Source organism: Lacerta agilis, chromosome 17, assembly GCF_009819535.1.
Source record: "Lacerta agilis isolate rLacAgi1 chromosome 17, rLacAgi1.pri, whole genome shotgun sequence".
Classification (NCBI taxonomy): Eukaryota; Metazoa; Chordata; class Lepidosauria; order Squamata; family Lacertidae; genus Lacerta; species Lacerta agilis.
In genome coordinates this window covers 40031172-40051807 of record NC_046328.1, presented here as the reverse complement: position 1 = coordinate 40051807, position 20636 = coordinate 40031172, and the positions used below count along the sequence as shown (strand labels likewise).

Below are 20636 nucleotides of genomic sequence, written 5' to 3'. Positions count from 1 at the left end.
TTTTTGCTACATTCCTCCCCACAAACCATCATCAATCCCTTCTCCCAAGTCTCTTTCCCATCTAGTCTTCAATATGGAGGGCTTTGAGGTTGAGAAATTTACAGTCGCTTTATAGATTAAAGCAATTAGACCTTTACCTCTAGGGTCTGTGATATATAAAATATTTTCAAATGCAGGTAGTGCCTTCATCCCTTATTTGTGGATTTCTGTGCTACTACATGAAGGCATTGTTAAGCCAGGGAGGCCGATAGTGATACTCATGCATGGGGTTGGGGGCGAGCGGGGTCAGCTTGGTGTCCATTCCACTATTTACAACTTGAGTTTCCGGTAACAAAAAAGAGTCTCTGAGCATGCGAGGAGTCACGTCTGCGCTGGTTCAAAGGCGGCTTGAGTTCCAGCAGCTTTCCCGCAGGCGGTGGTGGTCTTGCGCTCTCTCTCTCTCTCTCTCTCTCTCTCTCTCTCTCTCTCTCTCTCTCTCTCTCTCTCTCTCTCCTTCCAAGCTCCCACCGGGCACCAGGGCCAGTCGCGACCACCTGCGAGAAGGGCACCCTGGAAGGAGGCTGCTGGGGCCACAGGAGCTCCTCTCCCTTCCTCTGTGGTCCAGGGGGAGAAGAGGCACATCCGCGTGGCCATTGCTCTCGCTGCTGTGTCCACTGAGACAGGCGGTCACTCGCTTGGAGAGGGAGGGGCTCTGTGTTGTTGGAGGAGGACTTGGAGCAAACTCCGCCCTCTGAGGTTGGGAAAGGAGCAGTTGTGTGTCCGCGAGAGGGTGCATGCACATGGTCCATGACTGACAAGGAAGGAAGAGGCTCAGCGAGAGAGCATAGCCGGGCGGAACGAGGCTTCTCTGCTCGGTTGGGTAGCAGCGGATGGGGAGCCGCGGGGCTTTCTGAGCCGACAGTCGAGGATGCCTCTGCGTGGAGAAAGGATGCTCTGGTGCTGTGCAGGGATGCTCCTCTGCCTGGCTGGGTTGCTCCTGCCTCGGAGCGCCGCCTCGCCCTGCCTGGAGCAGTGTAGGTGTTACATGAATACCTTGTTCTGCCAGGAGCCCAACACCATCCAGAACTTGGCGCAGCTGCGGGGCTTGGAGAACTTCACAGAAATGTGAGTGTTGCCGGGGGCGGCTGCCTGTGGGTAGGTATGATGGGAACGGGATGGGTGGGGTTCTGCAACTCCTGCCTAACTCCTCCATGAGTTCCTGGTAGAAGGGCGCAGCGGAAGTTGGGTGCCTTTGCTTCCAGACAATTTGGACCTCTGACTGACACATTTCTTGCAAAGCAAGCTGGGGGGAAACATCTCTAGGCTCACAGGGAGCTGGTAGAGGTTTAAGGAGTATTCCTAAAAGTGAGAGAATGCAAATCTAGCATATAAAGGGTGTCTTGTTTTTTTAAAAAATCAGATATGTACACCCCCCCAAAAAATAAACGTCTATACAGTAGGGTTGGGGGCAAGCGTACGCACATGTCTTGACCCACAGCATGCTCTTACAGCACAAAGATTAGTTTGAATAAGCCTCTGCCCAATGATGACCCCCCCCATGTGAAATCTTTAAGGGGCGGAGAACCCAGAACTAAAATGCCACCTGAGAACAGCACTATTTAGGGAGGCGCTCACCCTGGGTAGGCGCCTCCACTGAGCACTTCCTTGAGTAGAAATAGAACCGGCATGAAACAGTAATTTTCTATTACATCTTCTGAATAGCAATATCTTAACATCAAAGAATAGGTTTAAGCTTTATATTCTTGGACCAAAATCACAACTCCTGTTGGAAAAAAATGAATGCGGGGGGCTTAAAGTGATCTGTCCCTTTGCGCAAACAGGTGCTCTCTCTCCTCTCCTTCCATCTTCGCAGGCGTCTCCCTCCCTCCAAGCACACACGCACCTTTCTTCGCCTATACAACAGGCACGTCATAGTATGGGATAAGGGGGGGGGGCATCGCAGCTCCAGTTTTCCCCCTCGCGAAGAAACCCCTGTGTGCAATGCCCACGCTTAGGGGCACGGGATGCTCATTCCAACATGGTAGCAAAACTCAGGAGAGACTCGCAATACACAGACAGAAACTGAGAAAGCTGGATTGGGGTAGATGGGACAGTGAGGAGAGTACTAGGGGCAGAGAGAGGCCTGCCTGCCTGCCTGCCTACCTGGTGCTGCCCTCTCTGCCGAGGTGACTCTTCTCCTGCCTTGTTTTTTCCTGCTCCGGAGGCTAGGACCCGAACAAATGGATTCAAGTTACAGAAAAGGAGATTCCGACTAAACATCAGGACGAACTTTCTGATGGGAAGAGTTGTTCGACAGTGGAACGGACTCCCTCGAAAGATGTTAGAAGCTTTTAAACAGAGGTCAAAAGGTCATCTGTCATGGATGCTTTAGCTGAGATTCCTGCATTGCAGGAGGTTGGACTAGATCAGGGGTCAGCAAACTTTTTCAGCAGGAGGCTGCTCCACTGTCCCTCAGACCTTGTGGGGGGCCGGACTATATTTTGAAAAAAAATATGAACAATTCCTATGCCCCACAAATAACCCAGAGATGCATTTTAAATAAAAGGACACATTCTACTCATGTAAAAACATGCTGATTCCCAGACCATCCGCGGGCCAGATTTAGAAGGCGATTGGGCCGCATCTGGCCCCCCGGGCCTTAGTTTGGGGACCCCTGAACTAGATGACCCTCGAGGTCCCTTCCAACTCTGTGATTCTATGAATCTGGCCAAGCGAGGAGCAGCTTCGACCTGCTCACTGTGTGGCCCTCGGACTGTGGCTGCATCTCCTTCAGCCGGGAGCGCTTCCAGAGCAGCTCAGAGGTGGACCTGCAGTCGGAGGATATCAGTGAGCCTTTCCAAGCCACTTCCTTACAGTGGGACTTGGATGTGGGCTGCTGCGGATACTTAACGCTGGCTGCGCTTCCGTCCGTCATAAACCGGCCCCAAGCAGGACCTGCGGTTAAGCCCAGTGAGGGGCGAGCTGGACAGAGGCAGGCAGAGCCAGCCTGGCTTCTTCGCTGGGGGAGGCCGCCTGGCCAACAGCCGAGGGACAGACAGAGGCGGCAGGAGAAGCCGCAGTCTCCAAATATCGAAAGCAACATGATGGCCAGAAACAATTACAGTATAGAAAACTTTATGGAATAATGCAAAACATCAAAACTATCAAACTGAAGTCTCTGAAAGTCCTTGAATAAGTCACTGTGCCAGACTTTACCCAGCAGAGATCAAGCTTGTAAAGCTTTGTATAATCGGCAAATTGGCTGATGAACACAGGAACGAAACAGTAGTTGCTATCCAGAAATACTGTTCAGCAGAGTTCAGAGTTGGACATCAGAACTGGACATTTGCCAATTATACAACGCTTTACAAGCTTGATCCCCGCACTGTGACTTATTCAAGGACTTTCAGAGACTTCAGTTTGGTAGTTTTGATGTTCTGCATTAGTCCATAAAGTTTTCTATACTGTGATTGTTTCTGGCCATTGTGTTGCTTTCGATATTGCCGAGTCATACGGTATTTTGCAACACAGGGGTTTGTTTGTTTACGCAGTCCCCAAATACTCTGGTGTTCCTGAGCAAAGGGCAGTGTAGGAAGGCAAAGGGTAGGAAGCAACAGGACATGGCAACGGCTGCTGGGGAGGGGGGAGGCATGCCTAGTGGCTTTAGCTGTGCAACATCTGCAGACAACATCCAGGATCCACCACCGCCCAAGCACATTAGCTTCTCTAGCCAATATTACTTCACAGTGTGATAAGTAATATTGCTCAATGAAATGCGCTGCTCTTTTGCTCCCCCTGGTCCCTGTCCTCCTCCTGGGAGCCCATCTGGGTTCATCCTTTTCTTAGAGAATCCCTGGCTGATGCCAGCTCAGGTCCAGGAACTAGCCTGGCTGCTCACTGTGTGTTTGCGGGCAACTCTGACTCCCCTGAGGAGTGTTGCCCCCACCTCGCCCTTTGCTGCCGGGATGGGAAAGGGAGGCTGTTTCCTGGAAAATACCACCCAGGGAAGGATGCTGGAGAGTCCCCATTCCTCTCACCTTCATCCCAGCTTGGCATCCAACCCTCTGCCTCTGTGAACTGTTTTAATGCTGGCATGGTGAAGATGGTAGCCTAACGGTGTCTCAGTCCAAGAAAAGAGTGCGGGGGGGGGGCTACTCAGTTTAATGGGGTTGTGAAAGAGGCAGTGTCGGCAATGGGAATAGTTAAGGATGGCGCTGACAGTCCAACAGGCAGAACAAACACCATGCTATCTATCTATGGTGCAGTGACTCTGGTTATCCCTTGCCTAGTCCTGGTTCCAGAAGGAGAGAACACAAAACAAGCTGGAAAGGCAGAACCAAAACAATCTCTGGGATGCAGCACTTTCCCCACAGAGGAAGGCTGGGGTGAGGCTGTTGCTGTTTAGAGAAAAGACCAATTAACAGGTGGCTTCACCAAAATAAATTGGTTTGACAATTGTACAAGGTAGAATAAATCTCCACACGCCCATAAGAACCTATGGAAGTCCCTCATACAAGATGTGGCAAGAGCCAAAGACTTAGTACACATTTCAAATGCATCCCATAAATTCCAGAGGGATATCAGAGATGGCTCCTCAATGCATCCTCTGAGTCCAGAGACAGTCTGCCTCTGAACTGCAGGTGCCTGGGACAAAGAGGAGGCAGATGAATTGGCTGCTAGAAGGACCTTTGTGAGGCAGGCCCAAAACCTTTGCGGGGGTGGAATAGTACAGAAATAAGAAATCACAATTACAAACTTCGTTCCACCTTTTAATTGTAGCTATTTCTGTAGTCCTTTTGGTACCAGACAAAGGCCTTTCTGTTCACCCAGGTCTTTCAAATAACTCAGGAGATGTGATCCCGTTTTTAATTTGATGGATGTGCTAAGTTGTTGGATGTGTTGCTGTAGATTCTCTACCTCTCGCTTTAAAATGTTGTTTTCCTTTGTATTTTAATTGTTTTTACTTATAAGTTTCCTCCCCTGAGAATGTCAATTTATCAGGCAGCATAACAATGTCACAAATACATTTCCCAAAAGTGAATTCTCAGTTTTTGCCCAAGCTGACTGCAGAGCTTTCAGGCTACCCAACACACCAATATTTTTGAACTATCTTAGAAACTCTGAACCCCCACCCCCTAAGTATTTGTGCTGTCTTTGTCAAAGGGAAGGTGTGGTGTGGAGTAGAGGGGGAGAAGAATAGGGCCCCAACCCTGCCATTTTCATGTATTATTATTATTATTATTATTATTATTATTATTATTAAAAATGTGTATACTGCCCTTCACCCAAAGATCATAGGGCAGTCCAAAACATAAAAATAGTAAATGAGAACACAAAATACATATTAAAACATAAACAAAAACAAACCAATAACCCACCTCCCTCCCACAAAAACATTTGAAAGGCCACAGAATGTTAATCAGTCCCAGGCCTGATGATGACGATGAGGATGATGATGATGATGATGATGATAATAATAATAATAATAATAATAATAATAATAATAATAATAATAATAATAATAATAGTATTTATATGGTTAAAGAGAAACATTTTCACCTGGCACCTAAAGATATGTAATGAAGGCGCCAGGCAAGCCTCCTTGGGAATAACTTTCCACAAAATGGGGAGCCATTGCAGAAAAAGCCTATTCTGACATTGCCACCCACCTCTTGCAGAGGTAGCACATGAAGAAGGGCCGCAGAGGATGAGCTCAGGGTCTGAGTAGACAGAGGCGAATGGAGCCGCTTGGCCACCCAGAGCGGCAAACCCGGGGGCACCCCCCGGGGGTGGGGTGTCGCTCCGTAGCGCGCACGCATCACGATGCATGGCGCATGCGCGCTACGGAACAGTGCTGCACATGCGCGCTATGAAGCGGCGGTGCAGCAAACCCCACGAGCAAGCCACGGAGCAGCCTCGCTCCGCAGCTTGATTGTGGGGTTTGCTGCGGTGCCACTTCGTAGTGCGCATGCGCATGCGCAGCACCGCGAAGCAAAACGCATGCACACTAAGGAGAGACGCTGCGCATGCGGGGCGGGCGGAGGCAAGGGGCAGGCCAGGGAGGGGTGTCAGCCCCTCCCTGGCCCACTCCTTGCCTCTGCTCCAGCTGGAAAAAGGAAAGCGCGCACCGAGCAGGTTTGTGAGCAAGCCATTGGTGTGCGTTTTTTACCGGGCGGCGGGGCTCACCTTGGGCGTCGCGGGGGAGGTGCCAAATCTCACCCCCTTCCAGGGTGGCACTGGGGCGGCCCGCCCCAGCGCCCCACCCTTGCTACACCACTGTGAGTAGATTCATATGAAGAGAAGGGATCTTGACCAGGTGAGCAACCTAGTTGCCGAATTCTGCACTAGTTGAAGTTTCTGAACCATCTTAAGAGGCAGCCTTATGTATAACACACTGCAGTAATCTAACCTAGAGGTTACCAGAGCATAAGACAACAGAGGTTAGGCACAGCTGGGCCACCACCCGAAGCTGATGGAAGGCACTCCACACCACCAAGTGACAGCAAAGGATCCAGGAGGACCCCCAAGCTGTTTACCTGTTCCTTCAAAGGGAGTGTAACCCCATCAAAAAGAGGCAACATCCCCTCCATCGGGTCCAGGGAACTACCCACTAACAGTGCCTCAGTTTGCCTCAAGATTGAGCTTCAGTTTGTTGGCTCTCATTTAGTCTCATTGGGGCAAGACAATGAACCTGCAGTTGTAAAGGAGAAGCAGAGCTGTGTATCATCAACGTAATGCTGGCAGCATACTCCAAAGCTCTGGATGACGGTGACCCCACTTAGCAGTTTCATGTAGACCCAAGGCTGACACGACAACTGCAGTTAGGGACTGGCACATGGCAGAGTCACTAACGCCCCTTACCCGGCCTGCCATGTGAACAGCTGACTTGAAAATAAAAGGGCAAGAAATAAAAGGCAGGGCATGCCAGATTTTATTTTATTTTATTATTTTAGATTTATATACTGTCCTCCATAATAAGACCAGTTGATGGTGCAGAGAGTGACATAGCAAAGGTTCTGGGTTGTCTGGGGCGTGGAAGATCTGCTGCCTTAAGAGCATGGAGATCTGATTTTAGCGTTATTGACACTTTTAGTAAACAAAACTTTTGCCATATTAATTTTGCATGCTCTATAAATATCTGGAAAGGGGTCCCCCCCCAACAGCCAAAAAGAATGAAACTGAAATATTTGAATGGAATGATAAAATGCATTTGTGGTACAATCCTCTGCAGGTCTACTCAGAAAAGTAAAATTATTTCAATGGAAAGCACTCTGAGTTAAATGTGCAGAGAATTGCAGCTTTGGTGTGTGTTATATTCAAACAAATTGAAAGCTTTACTTGGAAACTGCTCTTATTGGAATACCCTCAAGGATTTTAAAAGACGGCACCTCAATAGCTTTTGTCATGTTTTCCCTTAGGTTAGATTTTATTTTTTATAATGAAAGAGCTGAAAACTGTTTAATGTATGATTTCAGCAGTTTGGAAATCTGTGTGCATTAATATTTGTGCTTTCTAGGGAAAGCCACCTGAGAAAAGTTAATCATTATAACGCCGATTTTAGAACTGGAGGTTGAAACCATGCCAGCTGTCCAGTTTGACTTGTATTCTGTGTGGGAATGTTTAGGGACGCAGGAGAGGATATATTGTTCATTATATCCTATTCCAACTTGTGTTAACAAGTCCCAGAACTTAGCAGAGTTTTCATTCCCCTTTTTAAACACACACAGCAGATAGCTTGCTTAGGTTCACTAGAACCTCTATAATAATACTGTCCTGGTATTTTCCCGTTTCAAGTCCCTCCTAAAATAAGACACGACACAGTCTTCTATAAAAGTATAAAGAGTTTACTTACAGTCCCACTACAATGTGAGGAAGGAGTATTTGATAAGAGGTAGATATTTGTGTTTATTTTGTGTGATTTGTAGTGTGTGTTTGTTAATTTGTCAATTTGTATGTGAGTGTTTAATTTTTGTGTATAAAACTTTCAATAAATATGATTTTTTTTAAAAGAGTTTACTTACAAGTATCATCTGTTCACAATCGGATCCCAGAAGGCAGACTCTTAGCTTAGAAAATATAATATACATTAGGAGACTATTCCTTAAGGGCGATAGCTCCTTCTCCTCTCTTGGCTTGAGGCCAAGAGAGCATCTTGCCTAAGCACATGTTGCTCTGTTGAAAGCGTGTCGAAAAGGGAGAGAAATGGTGGCTAGCCTGTGGTTTTGTTTTACCTGCACAGGTGAAGCCACACCCATCTCTAGTTACACAGAGGAAGTCTGTTTCAGCCTAGGAGAAACATGAAGTTCCGACTGGCTGACTCAGAGATCCCCTTTCATGTCCACTCTAGGGATGTTGTATTTGACTGCTCCCGTGTTTTACACCCCACATTCTGTTCATCAAACTGGCAAATTTTGCACACCACCCCAATGGACATATGGGGAGCTCACCTACATGCACACCTGAAGAACGCTAGAAAATTCAGCCTCTTTGTAGGGCTGTGGCCACCCAGCCCAACTCCTTTCTAGGTGCAGCAACACAAAGACTTCTTTGCAGGAGTGAGGAAGGAAGTGTGTGAGTGTGTGATCTGCATCTGACTTGGCTGTTCAGGGGTGTGGAGGTCCCCCTGCCCTGATGCTGCGGCCCCTGAGGCCTCCTTGTCGGAGACTTTGCTAATAGCTCTTCTCCATCTTCTGTGCTATAAATGGAGGGCAGCTGATGGGCCATTACAATCTTCTCTCCAAGGGTCCATCAATTATCCCCCACTGGCTGTGGCTGGGAGAAACATTCCTGGAAGATCTATGGGGGACTGACACCAGCCGCAGGCTGGGCAAGTGTGGGCGATACTACTCCCATTCACAGGCGGGAGATGACTAGTCATGCCAGTGACCATTAGCCACATGCGGCACCAGAAGCAGAACATGATTTAAACAGGCTTAGAAATAGTTTGCCTTTTCTCTTACAAATCCCTGCCCACTTGAAGGTGCTGTGAAGGGTGCTCTGGGATTTTTTTCTGCTGCCCCCTATTCCTTAAGCAACTTCAAGTTCTCTAATATGCTTGAATAAGTTAGACTAGAAACCACTTTCTATCAAGGGAGGCGCAAAGAGTGTGTTGTGTGTCATGGCCTAAACTGCATCCTAGCAGCCACTGGGACCACTTTTGGGTGGGTCACCAGTGAATCAGCTGTTGTTGTTGTTGTTGTTGTTGTTGTTGTTGTTGTTGTTGTTGTTGTTGTTACTATTACTGTTTATTATTATTATTATTATTATTATTATTATTATTATTATTATTATTATTATTATATCATCATTTCTATACCGCTTTATATTTTTAAGAAAAATCTCAAAGCGGTTTACAGCATATTAAACATCAAGAAAACTGCAGATTCAAACATTTGTGAAGAAAGTAAAATATAAAGTACACAGTCAAAGCAACACAATTAACAGGAGACTAAAATACCATCTCAAATATTTCAAAATAAAACATTACAAAGGAGGTCAACTACAGAATACATATTTAACACAAACCAAGTTAAAAACAAAAACAAAATCTTAAAAATTTCAAATATAAAATGCACATTTAAAAGAGAATAATTAACAAGAGAATAAAATATTATAAGCATGACACGGCTGTTTGGCAGTCACAAAAAGATAGGGCAAAAGAATCCAATAATTAGGATTTGTTGTCAGGCATAGCGATGTCCCTCAGGTCTCCCAGGGGCCTCTTGAGTAGAGCTGGGTGAGTCTGGGCCCGTCCCCTTGACCAGGTGGAAAGGGCCTTGCAGGGAGTGGCCTTCACACCTCACAGCCTGATCAGAAAAGGTGCAAAAGGGAGAAAGTGTGGACTGCTCTTCCCACCCACAAATGAAAATAATGATCATCATCGCACTAACAGCGTGAGATGGCAGCTCTGCGGAACAGACTTATCTGAATAAGCAAACGTAGCAGAACTCTATCTGCTTCTCTTGTAAGATTCTGGGTGTGATTCAGCAAAGTGTGAGGGAAACTGTCAGGCCGCATCCTGTGGGCTTCCATTGGGCAACTGCAGCATCTGTTGCAGCAGGCCAGGGCATTGCCAAAGCCCCACTGGGCTTCTTTTGACTCAATACTAGTGGGAGGTTTTCTGGAGAGACTGTGGTGGAGGTTGCCTTGGGTGCAAGTGAAATCCCTCAAGGGGCATCCTCTGCTCTGCTGCCATTCCCAGCCTGTCTGCCACAGCAGAGCCAAGGGGTCCATGTCTGCCCTCCCCCAGCCAGTCTTGAAATTGAAGCCTCTTCTTCTCTCCACTTCATGCATCCTTTGCCTGTTCACAGCAGGAACAAGCCTGAATGTGTACACAGGCCTTCTCTGGCTAAGCCGTTTCAGCAGCTCTGGTGCAAGGGGGGAGCCTGTAACCCTAGATTAAGGGGCTCCCCCTAATCTGTTCTTCCCAGGAACCATAACAGGGAATGTATTATCTATCTAACGCAGTGGTTTTCAACCAGTGTTCCATGGCACGCTGGGGTGTCTTGAATGATGGTCAGGGGTGCCGCAGGCAACACTGGTCTCTGTCCCTCTTTCCTTCCCTCTCTCCTCTGATGCCCTGTTGCCTCTCTGCCTCCCAAAGGCTTGCACAGCTGTTTGTTGCAGAAGTCCTGGCTACAAGCTCTGCAAGTGAATGGTGCCTCTGGGGCTGGCCAGGGGGTGCTTCCTAGGCCCCTGTGGGCAGCGGGAGGGTGCATCTCTCTTTGGGGCTGGGAGGGGAGCTCAGAGACCAGGGATGGCAGCTGTGGCTGCTCAGAGGACTCCCAAGGAGAGGGGAGGGGAGAGGAGGCTGGGGAAACACTCCACAAGAGAGGGTGTTGGAAAAAGGATTAGAGGCTGTCAGCTCTGCAGGCAAGGGGTGACATAACTGGGCTTCTGAGCCCCACAGGGGTGCCGCAGAAGGAATGTTTATCCAGACTTTTTATTAGGCAAGCACTTAACCATGACACAGCGTGAATATGGCTTGATAGGCTCCTCTCCTTCACAGAGTCATTGAGAACCAGATCGGTCTGACAAACTTGACTCAGGACGACATGAAGAATCCTCGAGAGCTGAAGAACCTGTGAGTCTCAGCTGCTTGGTGCTCTGGTTGGTGGGTCTGTGAGGAGGCCACGGAGGCGGCTGGAAGTGTGTTGTGTTGTGTTGTGTTGTGTTGTGTTGTGTTGTGTGTGGTTGGGGAGGGTTCTCCTTTGGGCAGAGTGAGGCGTTTCTGCCACAGCAGAGAGTATGTAGCTTTGCTTTTGCTTCCCTTCCTGCTCTGCCTCCACCCCACCTCCATTTCAGGCAGCTTTGGAGGAAGGGCAAGGAAATGCTTTCACTATGCTGAGCAAACAGGAGGAGTCCTGGTGCAGGTGCCCCAGATTCAGGGCAGGTGCCTAAGCCTGAGGATCCATGAGGTCTCTCTGAAGCACAGAGGCGCTTCACTGGAGGCATCCCCCTGTTTCTTGGGAATGATGTCAGTACCGGGTTGCAGAGAGGAGAGAGTGAACAGCCTCACCCTGCCCCATATTCCTACCTATCCCATTGCTGAGGATGAAAATTCCTCTAGTGTCATTTTCTAAGGTGAGGGCGGAGAGCCCCATGGAAGAGCCTCACCACTCCCACTCCCACCCCACCCCACATAGCACCATCTGCCCTCTTGCCAGCCCTCCTGATATGCATGGCAAGGACCCTACTATGGCTTCAGGAGCCCCACTGTCAGGAGCCCTCTCCACTCCATCTGCCTGCGACTGGCCTGCCTCCATCCTCTGCTCCATCCTGCTGAGGCCAGGGACATTTGGCCATTGCCTCTCCTAAGGTGGCGTGGCCTTCCTGGGCCCAGACAGGCATGGAGGTATATAGAAGTGTTGCTGCAGCAAAAACAGGCCACTCCAAGGGAGACTTTGGGTTTCATGGGGTGGTGGCTTCCTGGCCAGCTGCGCTCCGGCTGACTTTGCTCATTTGTTGCAGAACCATTTCTAGGACGCAGCTGCAGTTCATTGCACCAGACTCCTTCAGAGGCAGCCTGAACCTGACGCATGTGTAAGTACCCGGCCCAGGATCAAAACTGGGGGGGGGGGCAAGCCATGGTCGTTCAGGTTGTGACATTTCAGCACAGAAAGGCGAATGAAACCAAAATTTTAGGAAAATTATATATAATTATAGTAGTGCTTTATTACGGTAGTTATTACAATTATTTGCTTGAATTTTTTTTAAAATTTCTTATATCAGGGGTGGCCAACTCCCAAGAGACTGTGATCTACTTTCAGAATTAAAATCTGGCAGTGATCTACCCCCGTTTTTTGGGGTTCAGCTCAAAGTTGTTGACCTTTTTTGGGGATGAGGAATGCCCCGTTTTTAGGGGTTCGGTTCGTTTTTAGTTGTTGAGCTTTTTTTTTTAGGGACTAGACCTTCTGATATAATTGATTTAAAAACTAACTCAGCAAGACAGAAGACTGCCTGCTTTGTAAAGTGTGACAACCTTTGAGGTGCAAAACACCCAGACAAGGAAAACCTACTCAGCTAACTAGTTTACACAGATCTGAGGAGCCAGTTGATGCGTGCTAGGCCTTCGATTTCACATATGGTGCCCAAACAACTGTACCCACACCACACTACCTCCAAAGTAAACCAAAAAGCTAAAAGCAAATGCAGTAGCAAACCTCAGAACTGAACTTAAAACAAAATCTGTATTCCCCTACAACTGCACAGGCAAACCACCTAGAAATCAAACCTTGCTGCAAAACAATGCCACCCCCAATGGAGGCTGGAACCTGCCCCACAAAAGGAACCTGGGACAAGCTGAAGCACCAATGGCTCAATTACCCTCTTTGATAACATAAAATGCACAATGATTATTAAAAAAATATATTTATTCTTTTTAATTAATTTTCTAAGCAGTAGAAACTTTAGCAAGAGCACACTAAATCCTGAATTATTTGAAACAAAATAAAATAAAAAAATTCATTCCAGTAGCACCTTAGAGACCAACTAAGTTTGTTCTTGGTATGAGCTTTCGTGTTGCACACGAAAGCTCATACCCAAAACAAACTTAGTTGGTCTCTAAGGTGCTACTGGAATGAATTTTTTATTTTATTTTGTTTTGACTATGGCAGACCAACACGGCTACCTACCTGTAACTGAATTATTTGATTACTGACCACATTATGTAAACAGCAAACAAAAACAGCTTCAAAAAACAGAAAAACTTCCCCCCCCCAAACAGAAAGCCCCAAATGGCTGAAAAACTCAGTTTCCCAGGATCCTCAGCCCTCGCAAAGGAACTACTCACCATGCAAGGGAACTCAGTTTCCAAAGCTCCCTTGCAACGATAGGCACAACACACATACACACATAGTGTCGGCGCAAGAGCTCAATTGTTATTGAGATTTTGGAAGGGGAAAAAGACCAGTAGTTGAGCTTTTAAGGAGGAGAGCTTTTTCCCCTTTTAGGCTGCCGATAACCATTTTATTTTTATTTTTATTTTTTTGCTTCTGGGGGGGCAGCTGCCCCCCCCCGCCCCCTGGGTACGCCCATGTACCTGGCTCCTCAGCCACAAACGCTTCCCAGGTTCACACCTTTGCATCGCCCAGCACAGGGTAGACTGTGCCTCTTCGCAGGGAGGACAGGACTGCTTGGGCTCCTCTGCCCTGGGCCCCCATTTCCACCTCAGGCTGCAAAGGAGCAGCTACCACCTAACTCTTGGGGTTGTTTCTGGGAATTTCAGCCGCCTACCTTGTGACACCCCTTCCACTCCTAATTTCCTTGCTCAGAAAGTCAGTTGGGTTGGGGCCAGGGGAGCTGCTGTTCTTCAGGCTCAGTACTGGAGACTTATTTAGCAAGTTGTTCTTTTTTGGGATTGTGGTGACATGGATGGAGGCAGCAGGAAACTGCTGGGCAGATGAACTTTGCTATGGTGGAGGTGAAGAAAGGAAGGCAGCCCATCGCCAGGACTTCCCTCTCAAGAACCTGACTGTCTTCTGCTCCCGCTCAGGGTCTCCAGTCGCATCTCCTCTCCCTCCTGTGAGGCTTGCAGGAAGCCCCTCCCTCAAATGCAAACCCCTCTCCCCTCTCCAGCACCTTCCGAGGCCCTTCTTTGCCCCAGTAGAGATGGAGGGCAGGTTGATCAGGGGAAAGTCACCAAGAGCGGGTCTCTGGCCCCTGAGGGCCCTTTGCCATGGAGATGCCCTGAAGGCCAGCAGTCCAGTTGCCCCATGTGGCCTCCCAGTCTGGTTTGGGCAAATGCTTGACAGGCAGGCTGAGCCATGGCCAGTCAACAGGCAGGGTGGACCCTGGCTATACCCAGTTTGCCAAAGCAGGTGTCAGCTCTGTCTTTGTGGTGACGGGCTGCTCCACATATAAGGGATACAGTGGGACAAAGTGCAGCCATCCCACCCCTCATCCAAGAACAGCCCCTCCCTCTCCCACAGACGATGGACATGGAGTGGATGGAGACCCCAGCCTCCTCCTCCCTGACTGCCCCCACCTCCAGCTTTCCTCTCCCTGCCCTCCCCGGCATGTTCACTGCAGCCCTGGGCTGGGAGAACACTGTTTATCATAGTTAGTGTTAATGTCCCTGTACAACACAGGGATATTGATTTGCTCCCATGCAGCTCATGGCCAGCGGCTGGCAGCCCACCCCACCCCCCAACTTCCTGCCCAGATCCTCTATGGGGCTCAGAGGAACAGGCATTGTTGGCCCTGGGAGATCAGCTGGGGTGGGAGGGGGGCTGCCACTGGCTTCCTGCTCTTTGGGCTTTCCTTGTTAAGATCCTGTCTGAAATGATGGCCATCAGCCTGGAGGGCTTTAACAGGGGAATGGACAACTTCATAGAGGAGAAAAGGCTCCCTAGGGCTACTAGCCACAATGGCCATGCCAGCAGCAAATGCTTCTGAATCCCAGTTGCTGGAAACCGCAGAGGGGAGTGTTTGTGTTGCAATCGGGTCCTGCTTGGAGGCTTCTGGCTGGCCACTGAGGACAGGAGGCTGGATTAGATGGGCTCCCTTGGCCTGATCCAGCAGGAAGCTTCCAAGGCTCTAAAGGGAGGGGACATTGAGGGGGAGGGGCTGCCTTGCCTGGCAGCCTTTGAGTGCCAGAGACCATCCTGTCACGCTGCTCCCAGGCATCCAAGGTTCAGCCTGGGCCTGTTTCCCACTGCAGCAGAGAGAGAGCTGGCCTGCAGTTAACAATTCTTCTGGTGGCGGTACTTGGGGCAGTTTCAGCCAGGAGACCCTGCACCTGTTTAACTTCTGCCTGTCATACACTAGCGGAGACAGGCAGAGGCCCATCCCAAGGCAAACGAGGCTTCTCTTTCTCTATGTCCCTGTGCAGGAACCTGGCCTACAACCAGCTGCGCTTCCTGTCCTGGAGGCTCTTCCACCACCTCCGTCTCCAGGAACTGTAAGTCTCCTCCCATTGGCCCCTTCTGGACGGGGCATTTGGGAGAGCTGTGGTGCTTCAGGGCCAAACCCCTGTTCCCACATGCAGCGCCCTCCTGCTGGTGCTACTGAGGCTTTGGGGTCTTTTTCAAGGGGGAAGAGAGGGCAGCTCTGCTGATTTGTTCATAGGAAGCATCAGGAGGGGAGCGAGAGACTGTGCTCTGGTGCTTTGCACGCATCCTGACCTCAAGGTTTCAAGGGCTTCAACACCCTTGTGGCCACTTGAATCATGTTGCTGGAGAGAAATTGAGGCATCCTCCCCTGGGATTCACTGTGGTCAGTGGTAGCTGGGTGGCCAGATGAAAAGATGCAATGTTGGGGTGGACTCCTGCTCTTTTGGTGGAAGGGAGAATTTCAGCTGGTGTAAAATGCCTGACAAACTCCTTTTTTGCAGGGGATTGCAGTTCCTTCCAAATTTACAATTCTATGATTCCTACACCTATGGAAGGAAGCGTCCTCCCTCCTGCAACTGCTCCCACCCCACACATGTCTCTGCATGGGCTGGAGCTGTGAATCTCTCCTGGCCAAGTTATCCGCCATTTGGGGGAGGGGCCAGCTCCCTCCTGGTGGTGCCCTTGCTCTCTACTGGCTTCATTAATTTCAAATAATGACCTCAAGTTCTGTCCTGTCCCATGACACAGTTCTGAAGATCCACTTCATGTTAAGAGGAGAGGGGAGAGGAAGCTGACTTTTTGTCCTCCTATTTCTGGCTAGGATAAAACAGCTCTTGCAACAAGGCCAGGGGGCACTCATGCCGTGTTTTTAAATCTCCCCAAAGGGCTAGAAACTGGTGGGGCCTTTTGTTGTTTAATGAGGAAACTGATGTTCTTGGGATGGCCACACCTCCTCTTCGAAGTTTTCTGCAGGTTTTGGTAGAGCTTGTCATTCAGAGTTTGGGGCCACTGCCTGAGTCTGACCTGCCCGTGATCTCCCCTCTTTCTCTCCCCCCCCCACAGGGTGCTGATCGGAAACCCTCTCCAGTGCACCTGCCGCCTCCGGTGGCTGCAGGTGTGGCAAGAGAGCAGGCAGGCCGAGTCCTTGGGCAACCAGTCCCTTCACTGTGTGGCAGAGGGCGAGAAGGTGATCCCACTGGCTAACATGACCATTGCAGGCTGTGGTGAGTGAGTAAGGAGCTGTGTGGGGCCTTTGGCTGGGCCCTCTTTGCCATCTCCCATGGCCCTTGTTTTGTGCCACATCTGGGGGCCCATCTGAGCCACCAGGCAGCTTCCTCCCTGGGGCAGGATGTTGCTGGCCAGAACCTGCCTTCAGCCACCTCTGCTGTCCCTTCTCTTGGGGCAGAATTCCCGAGGGTCTGGATTGAGTACAACCAGGAGCCCTTGGGAGAGGGAGAGAACGTCACCCTGACCTGCAACTTCACTGGAGAGCCACGGCCAGATGTGCGCTGGTTGCTGCCAAACGTCTGGATGGACCTTCCTCCCCGCATCACCCAGGCAAGCACCAACCTGGAGGGGCAAGTGGCCTTGTCCCCAGAGGCCACCATGTGCCAGGGAGGAGAACAGGAATTGGGGGTGCCTCTTATTCCAGTGCTGGTTGGGCCTTTGAAGCACCACAAGAAAGAGATCGAAATAACTGGGGGGACGGGGGCTAAACAGGCAAAGTCCAGTCCATGACTGACTGACCTCCGCTAGGAAAATGATTATCCCTCAGTCACTCCAAGCTTTATAGCAGGGCTTGGAGGGCGGGTACTGTGGGGGGGGGGGAGCTGTAGTGTGTGGCCAGCCTTTCTCTATTCAGCTTCATTGGTTCAGCCACATGTTCAATGTGAGCATCTCCTCTGTCCATGCAGAAGTCTGAGTCTGTACTCCAGCTGCAGATCTGGAACGTCTCCTCTGACTTCAACCTCCAGAATATCACCTGCCAGGCAGAGAATGAAGCTGGACTTGGGGAGGATGTAGCCCAGCTGAATGTGACGTGTAAGAGAGTTCATCTGTCTCCTGCAGCCTACTTGGTCTTTTCCCTCTGGGAGGGGCCTCCCTCCCAGGCTGAGTGGGTGTCCAGCACCTGGGAGGGGGCTGGTGGCTCTAGGGCCATTTCTAGGGTGCATCCAGCCAGCCTGGAGAAGGGCCTGCTGGTCTGAGGGCCCCTTTGAGACTCAAAGGGCTATTTCTGGCTGCTGGGGTCTGACAGAGGCTTGGCTCCTAGGGCAGGGTACATGTGGCCACCTTGAAACATGCAGCAGAATGAGGTGCCTCTCTTGTTTCAGGCTAAGTGTTGGAGGGAGTGACTTTTTAAAATGTTCCCCTACATGAAAAGCTGTTTGCAATTGGAGAAAGCAGACATAAGAATGTTATGGGGCTGGCTGCTTTAGGGAACTTTTGCTCCCTGAAGGGCTAGATTGTCCTTGCAGGGAGCTTCATGCAAATGAGAGATCAAAATAAATAAATGAAATAGCCTGGGACACACGGACACACACACACACACACACACACACACACACAGTGGTACAATCCTTTAAAAAAAAATCAAGAACGAAACAGAAAGACAAAACATAAAACGTCACTGGGCTGATCCCATAATTCTGGCTTAACACTTCATCCAGGAGTTAGATCTGGGTTTAAGAGGCTTCCAGGTGGGAGGGATCCTGCTCATACAGACACAAAGATATTGCCAGCATCAAAACATCAGACCACATTCTCTCCCCCTCCATCCCCATTCAACCCTGTTGCTGTGGCTTCCAATCCCCACTCACAAGGCCTGGTTGACTCATTTGCAATATTAAGCCCCCTGCCTGGAAGCCCCTCCCCCGGGTCCCAGGAGAGGAGATGGGCACAATGGCTGCTCCCCACCTCAGAGGCTCTGGCTCTCCCCCCCCCTGCTGTCTCCCCAGTTCCTGCCGTGATTGTTGAAGTGGGTTCCGTCCTGCGGCAGTTCCACAAGGACTGCATCCCCTTCATTGTGAATGGCAACCCCACGCCCCACATCTGGTGGCAGCTGGACGGCGAAGCCCTGCATGAGAACAACTTCATGTACACTATCTTCTTCCCCGAGGAGAAGAACACCACAAAGGTCCATGGGTGCCTGACCTTCGACAAGCCCACACACATCTCCAATGGCAACTACACACTGCTGGTGCACAACGAGCTGGGCAACGACTCCTGCACCACCTACCAGCACTTCATGGACCCCCCTGGGGTGGACATTCGTCCAGAGGACCCCATTCCTGGTACGGGGCTCTCTCCAAAGCTTGCCTTAAAACCAGAGGAGGAGGAGGAGGAGGAGGTGGTGGAAGGAAGGGCCTGTCATGCAGCTGAAGTCGGCTCCTGGCTGCTGCACTAGCTTTGGACAAAAGATCACTCTTTTGGTTTGGATGGGGGAAATGGGGCAGGAACAGCCACACCAGCTCCCTCACTCCTCAACTGTGCTTGTGGGTCACCATTGGGTGGGGTGTCTGCAACTGTGGCCTCCAGAGGCTAACTGAGGTCTCCCTCCTCTTCTTCCTTTTTACTGCTGCCTTAGTCTCCCTATCACCAGTGGGTAAGTATTTGGGAAGAACATGCAGGTCCCTTTGCAACAGGGCTGGGGGGAGAAGGGTGCAACTGACCACCCTAGATGTGGGTGGGGGGAGGACACCTACCTCAGCATGAGAAATGAGCCACTGAGCTGCAGCTTTGGAGTTCAGGAGCGGCAAAACTGTCTTTGTGCCTTGTCTCGTCCATCTTAGCCGGGGGCATCTGTGCCCCGAGAGGCAGACCCCAAGGAGGCCCCTGGCAGATGTGGGGCCGTCTGGGTTGCATCCTGGAGGCCTCCATGTCAAGCCTGAGCAAATGGCATAACCTCCCTCTCCTGCTTCTTCTTTTGCACCCAGGAAAAGGTGACATGAACAGCACTGAGCATGGAGGGCCAGTGGAGACCCCTGAGGAGCACAGCATTGGGGTGAGGCCTGGGGACCAGCTGTATGGGGAGAGTGGGCACAGGCATGGGCTGCCATAAGTGATGGTGGAGCCATGGCTACAGAGCGGCCCGTCCAGCTTTGGCGGTCAGGCACATGGATCTCACTCAGGGCTTCATATGAGCCAAGTGGGCCGGGTGGGGACCTGCGCAGTCCAGAACACTTGAGCAGGGGCGTAGCTAAGTAAATTGGTACCCGGGGGCAAAAAATTTTGTCACCCCTCCCCCCCCCCCAAGGCATGGGAAGGTCAGGTGGTACCCGGTGCGGAAAATTTCTTGTCAACCCCCCCCCATTGAACCCCCCCAAATGGTTTTATGTTATTTCATATTTTCTTACAAAGGAATAATAGCACGTAATAATAATAAAAACCCTTTTATTTATATCCCACCCTCCCCGGCCAAAGTCGGGCTCAGGGTGGCTAACACCAGATACATAACATTGGTATAAAATCAAACAATAATTAAATTACCTCCTAAAAACCTCTCAAAGTCTAATTAGATGGCTTTCCACAGGGTTAGGGTTGGGAACAGTAAGTGTTCTCTGAACTGAAATTTCAGCCTTCATGACATAGGAAAACAGCCAAGTGAACAGCTATTTTGGTGGAGGAGGGTCAAGATATTAACCGATATGCATGAAATTTCATATCTTACTATACTAGGGATTATATAGCTATATAAGACCTTCGGAGCAGGCATTTTCCCAAAAAAAATTCAAAGAAAATTTCCTTGCTAATTTGTCACCCCCTCCATTATGGAACCCAGGGCGGCCCGCCCCCTCGCCCCCCCTTGCTACGCCCCTGCACTTGAGCTGATGTTAAAGGAAGGCATGCCTTTGAGCATGTGCAAAGTGACAAAACAAAGCAGGCCACAGGCAGGAGTTCCTGGACACAGGGCAGAAATTGCCCAGCTCTGGTGTGCTGTCAGCTCTGCCTGCTCCTTTGGCCAGACGGCCATTGAAGGGCTTTTTCACAGCTCTTCACATCTGACCCACTGGCAGGGAGAGGGCTGCTCGTGCGCCCGGTTTCCTGCACCTGGTTGGCCACTGTGGTTGGATGGACCCCTTTGGCTCTTGTGGGGTACTGATGGTTCCCTTGTCCCTCCTCCAGATCTCGGTGGCCGTGGTCCTGGCAGTCTGCGCCTGCCTCTTCCTCTCCATCATGCTGATCATCCTCAACAAGTGTGGGCAGCACTCCAAGTTCGGAATTAACCGTAAGCCCCCCTCCCCCAGCCCTCCTCCTGCTTGGCCTCTGAGGTGTGGGTGCCTCCCTCCTCTCCACCCCCTTTGCCAGATGCTAACAGGACCAGGGGTC

At 50.2% G+C, this 20636-nt stretch overlaps 1 protein-coding gene across 3 annotated transcripts in view; it reads left to right on the top strand.

Moving 5' to 3' along the window:
- The first annotated feature begins 747 nt into the window (after positions 1 to 747).
- NTRK1 (neurotrophic receptor tyrosine kinase 1) overlaps positions 748 to 20636 on the top strand; it is a 32033-nt gene continuing 12144 nt past the window's right edge. The window contains exons 1-11 of one of the 3 annotated variants that reach the window (XM_033174965.1): positions 748 to 1104; positions 10988 to 11062; positions 11950 to 12021; positions 15311 to 15379; positions 16374 to 16534; positions 16717 to 16868; positions 17225 to 17351; positions 18266 to 18601; positions 18895 to 18912; positions 19244 to 19311; positions 20433 to 20535. In XM_033174965.1, coding sequence (XP_033030856.1) covers positions 908 to 1104; positions 10988 to 11062; positions 11950 to 12021; positions 15311 to 15379; positions 16374 to 16534; positions 16717 to 16868; positions 17225 to 17351; positions 18266 to 18601; positions 18895 to 18912; positions 19244 to 19311; positions 20433 to 20535 — 1378 coding nt within the window. In that variant the 5' untranslated portion in view covers positions 748 to 907. Of the gene's footprint in view, positions 1135 to 10987; positions 11063 to 11949; positions 12022 to 15310; positions 15380 to 16373; positions 16535 to 16716; positions 16869 to 17224; positions 17352 to 18265; positions 18602 to 18894; positions 18913 to 19243; positions 19312 to 20432; positions 20536 to 20636 lie in introns of all 3 variants that reach the window. The other 2 variants (XM_033174967.1, XM_033174966.1) reach the window with 2 other exon arrangements.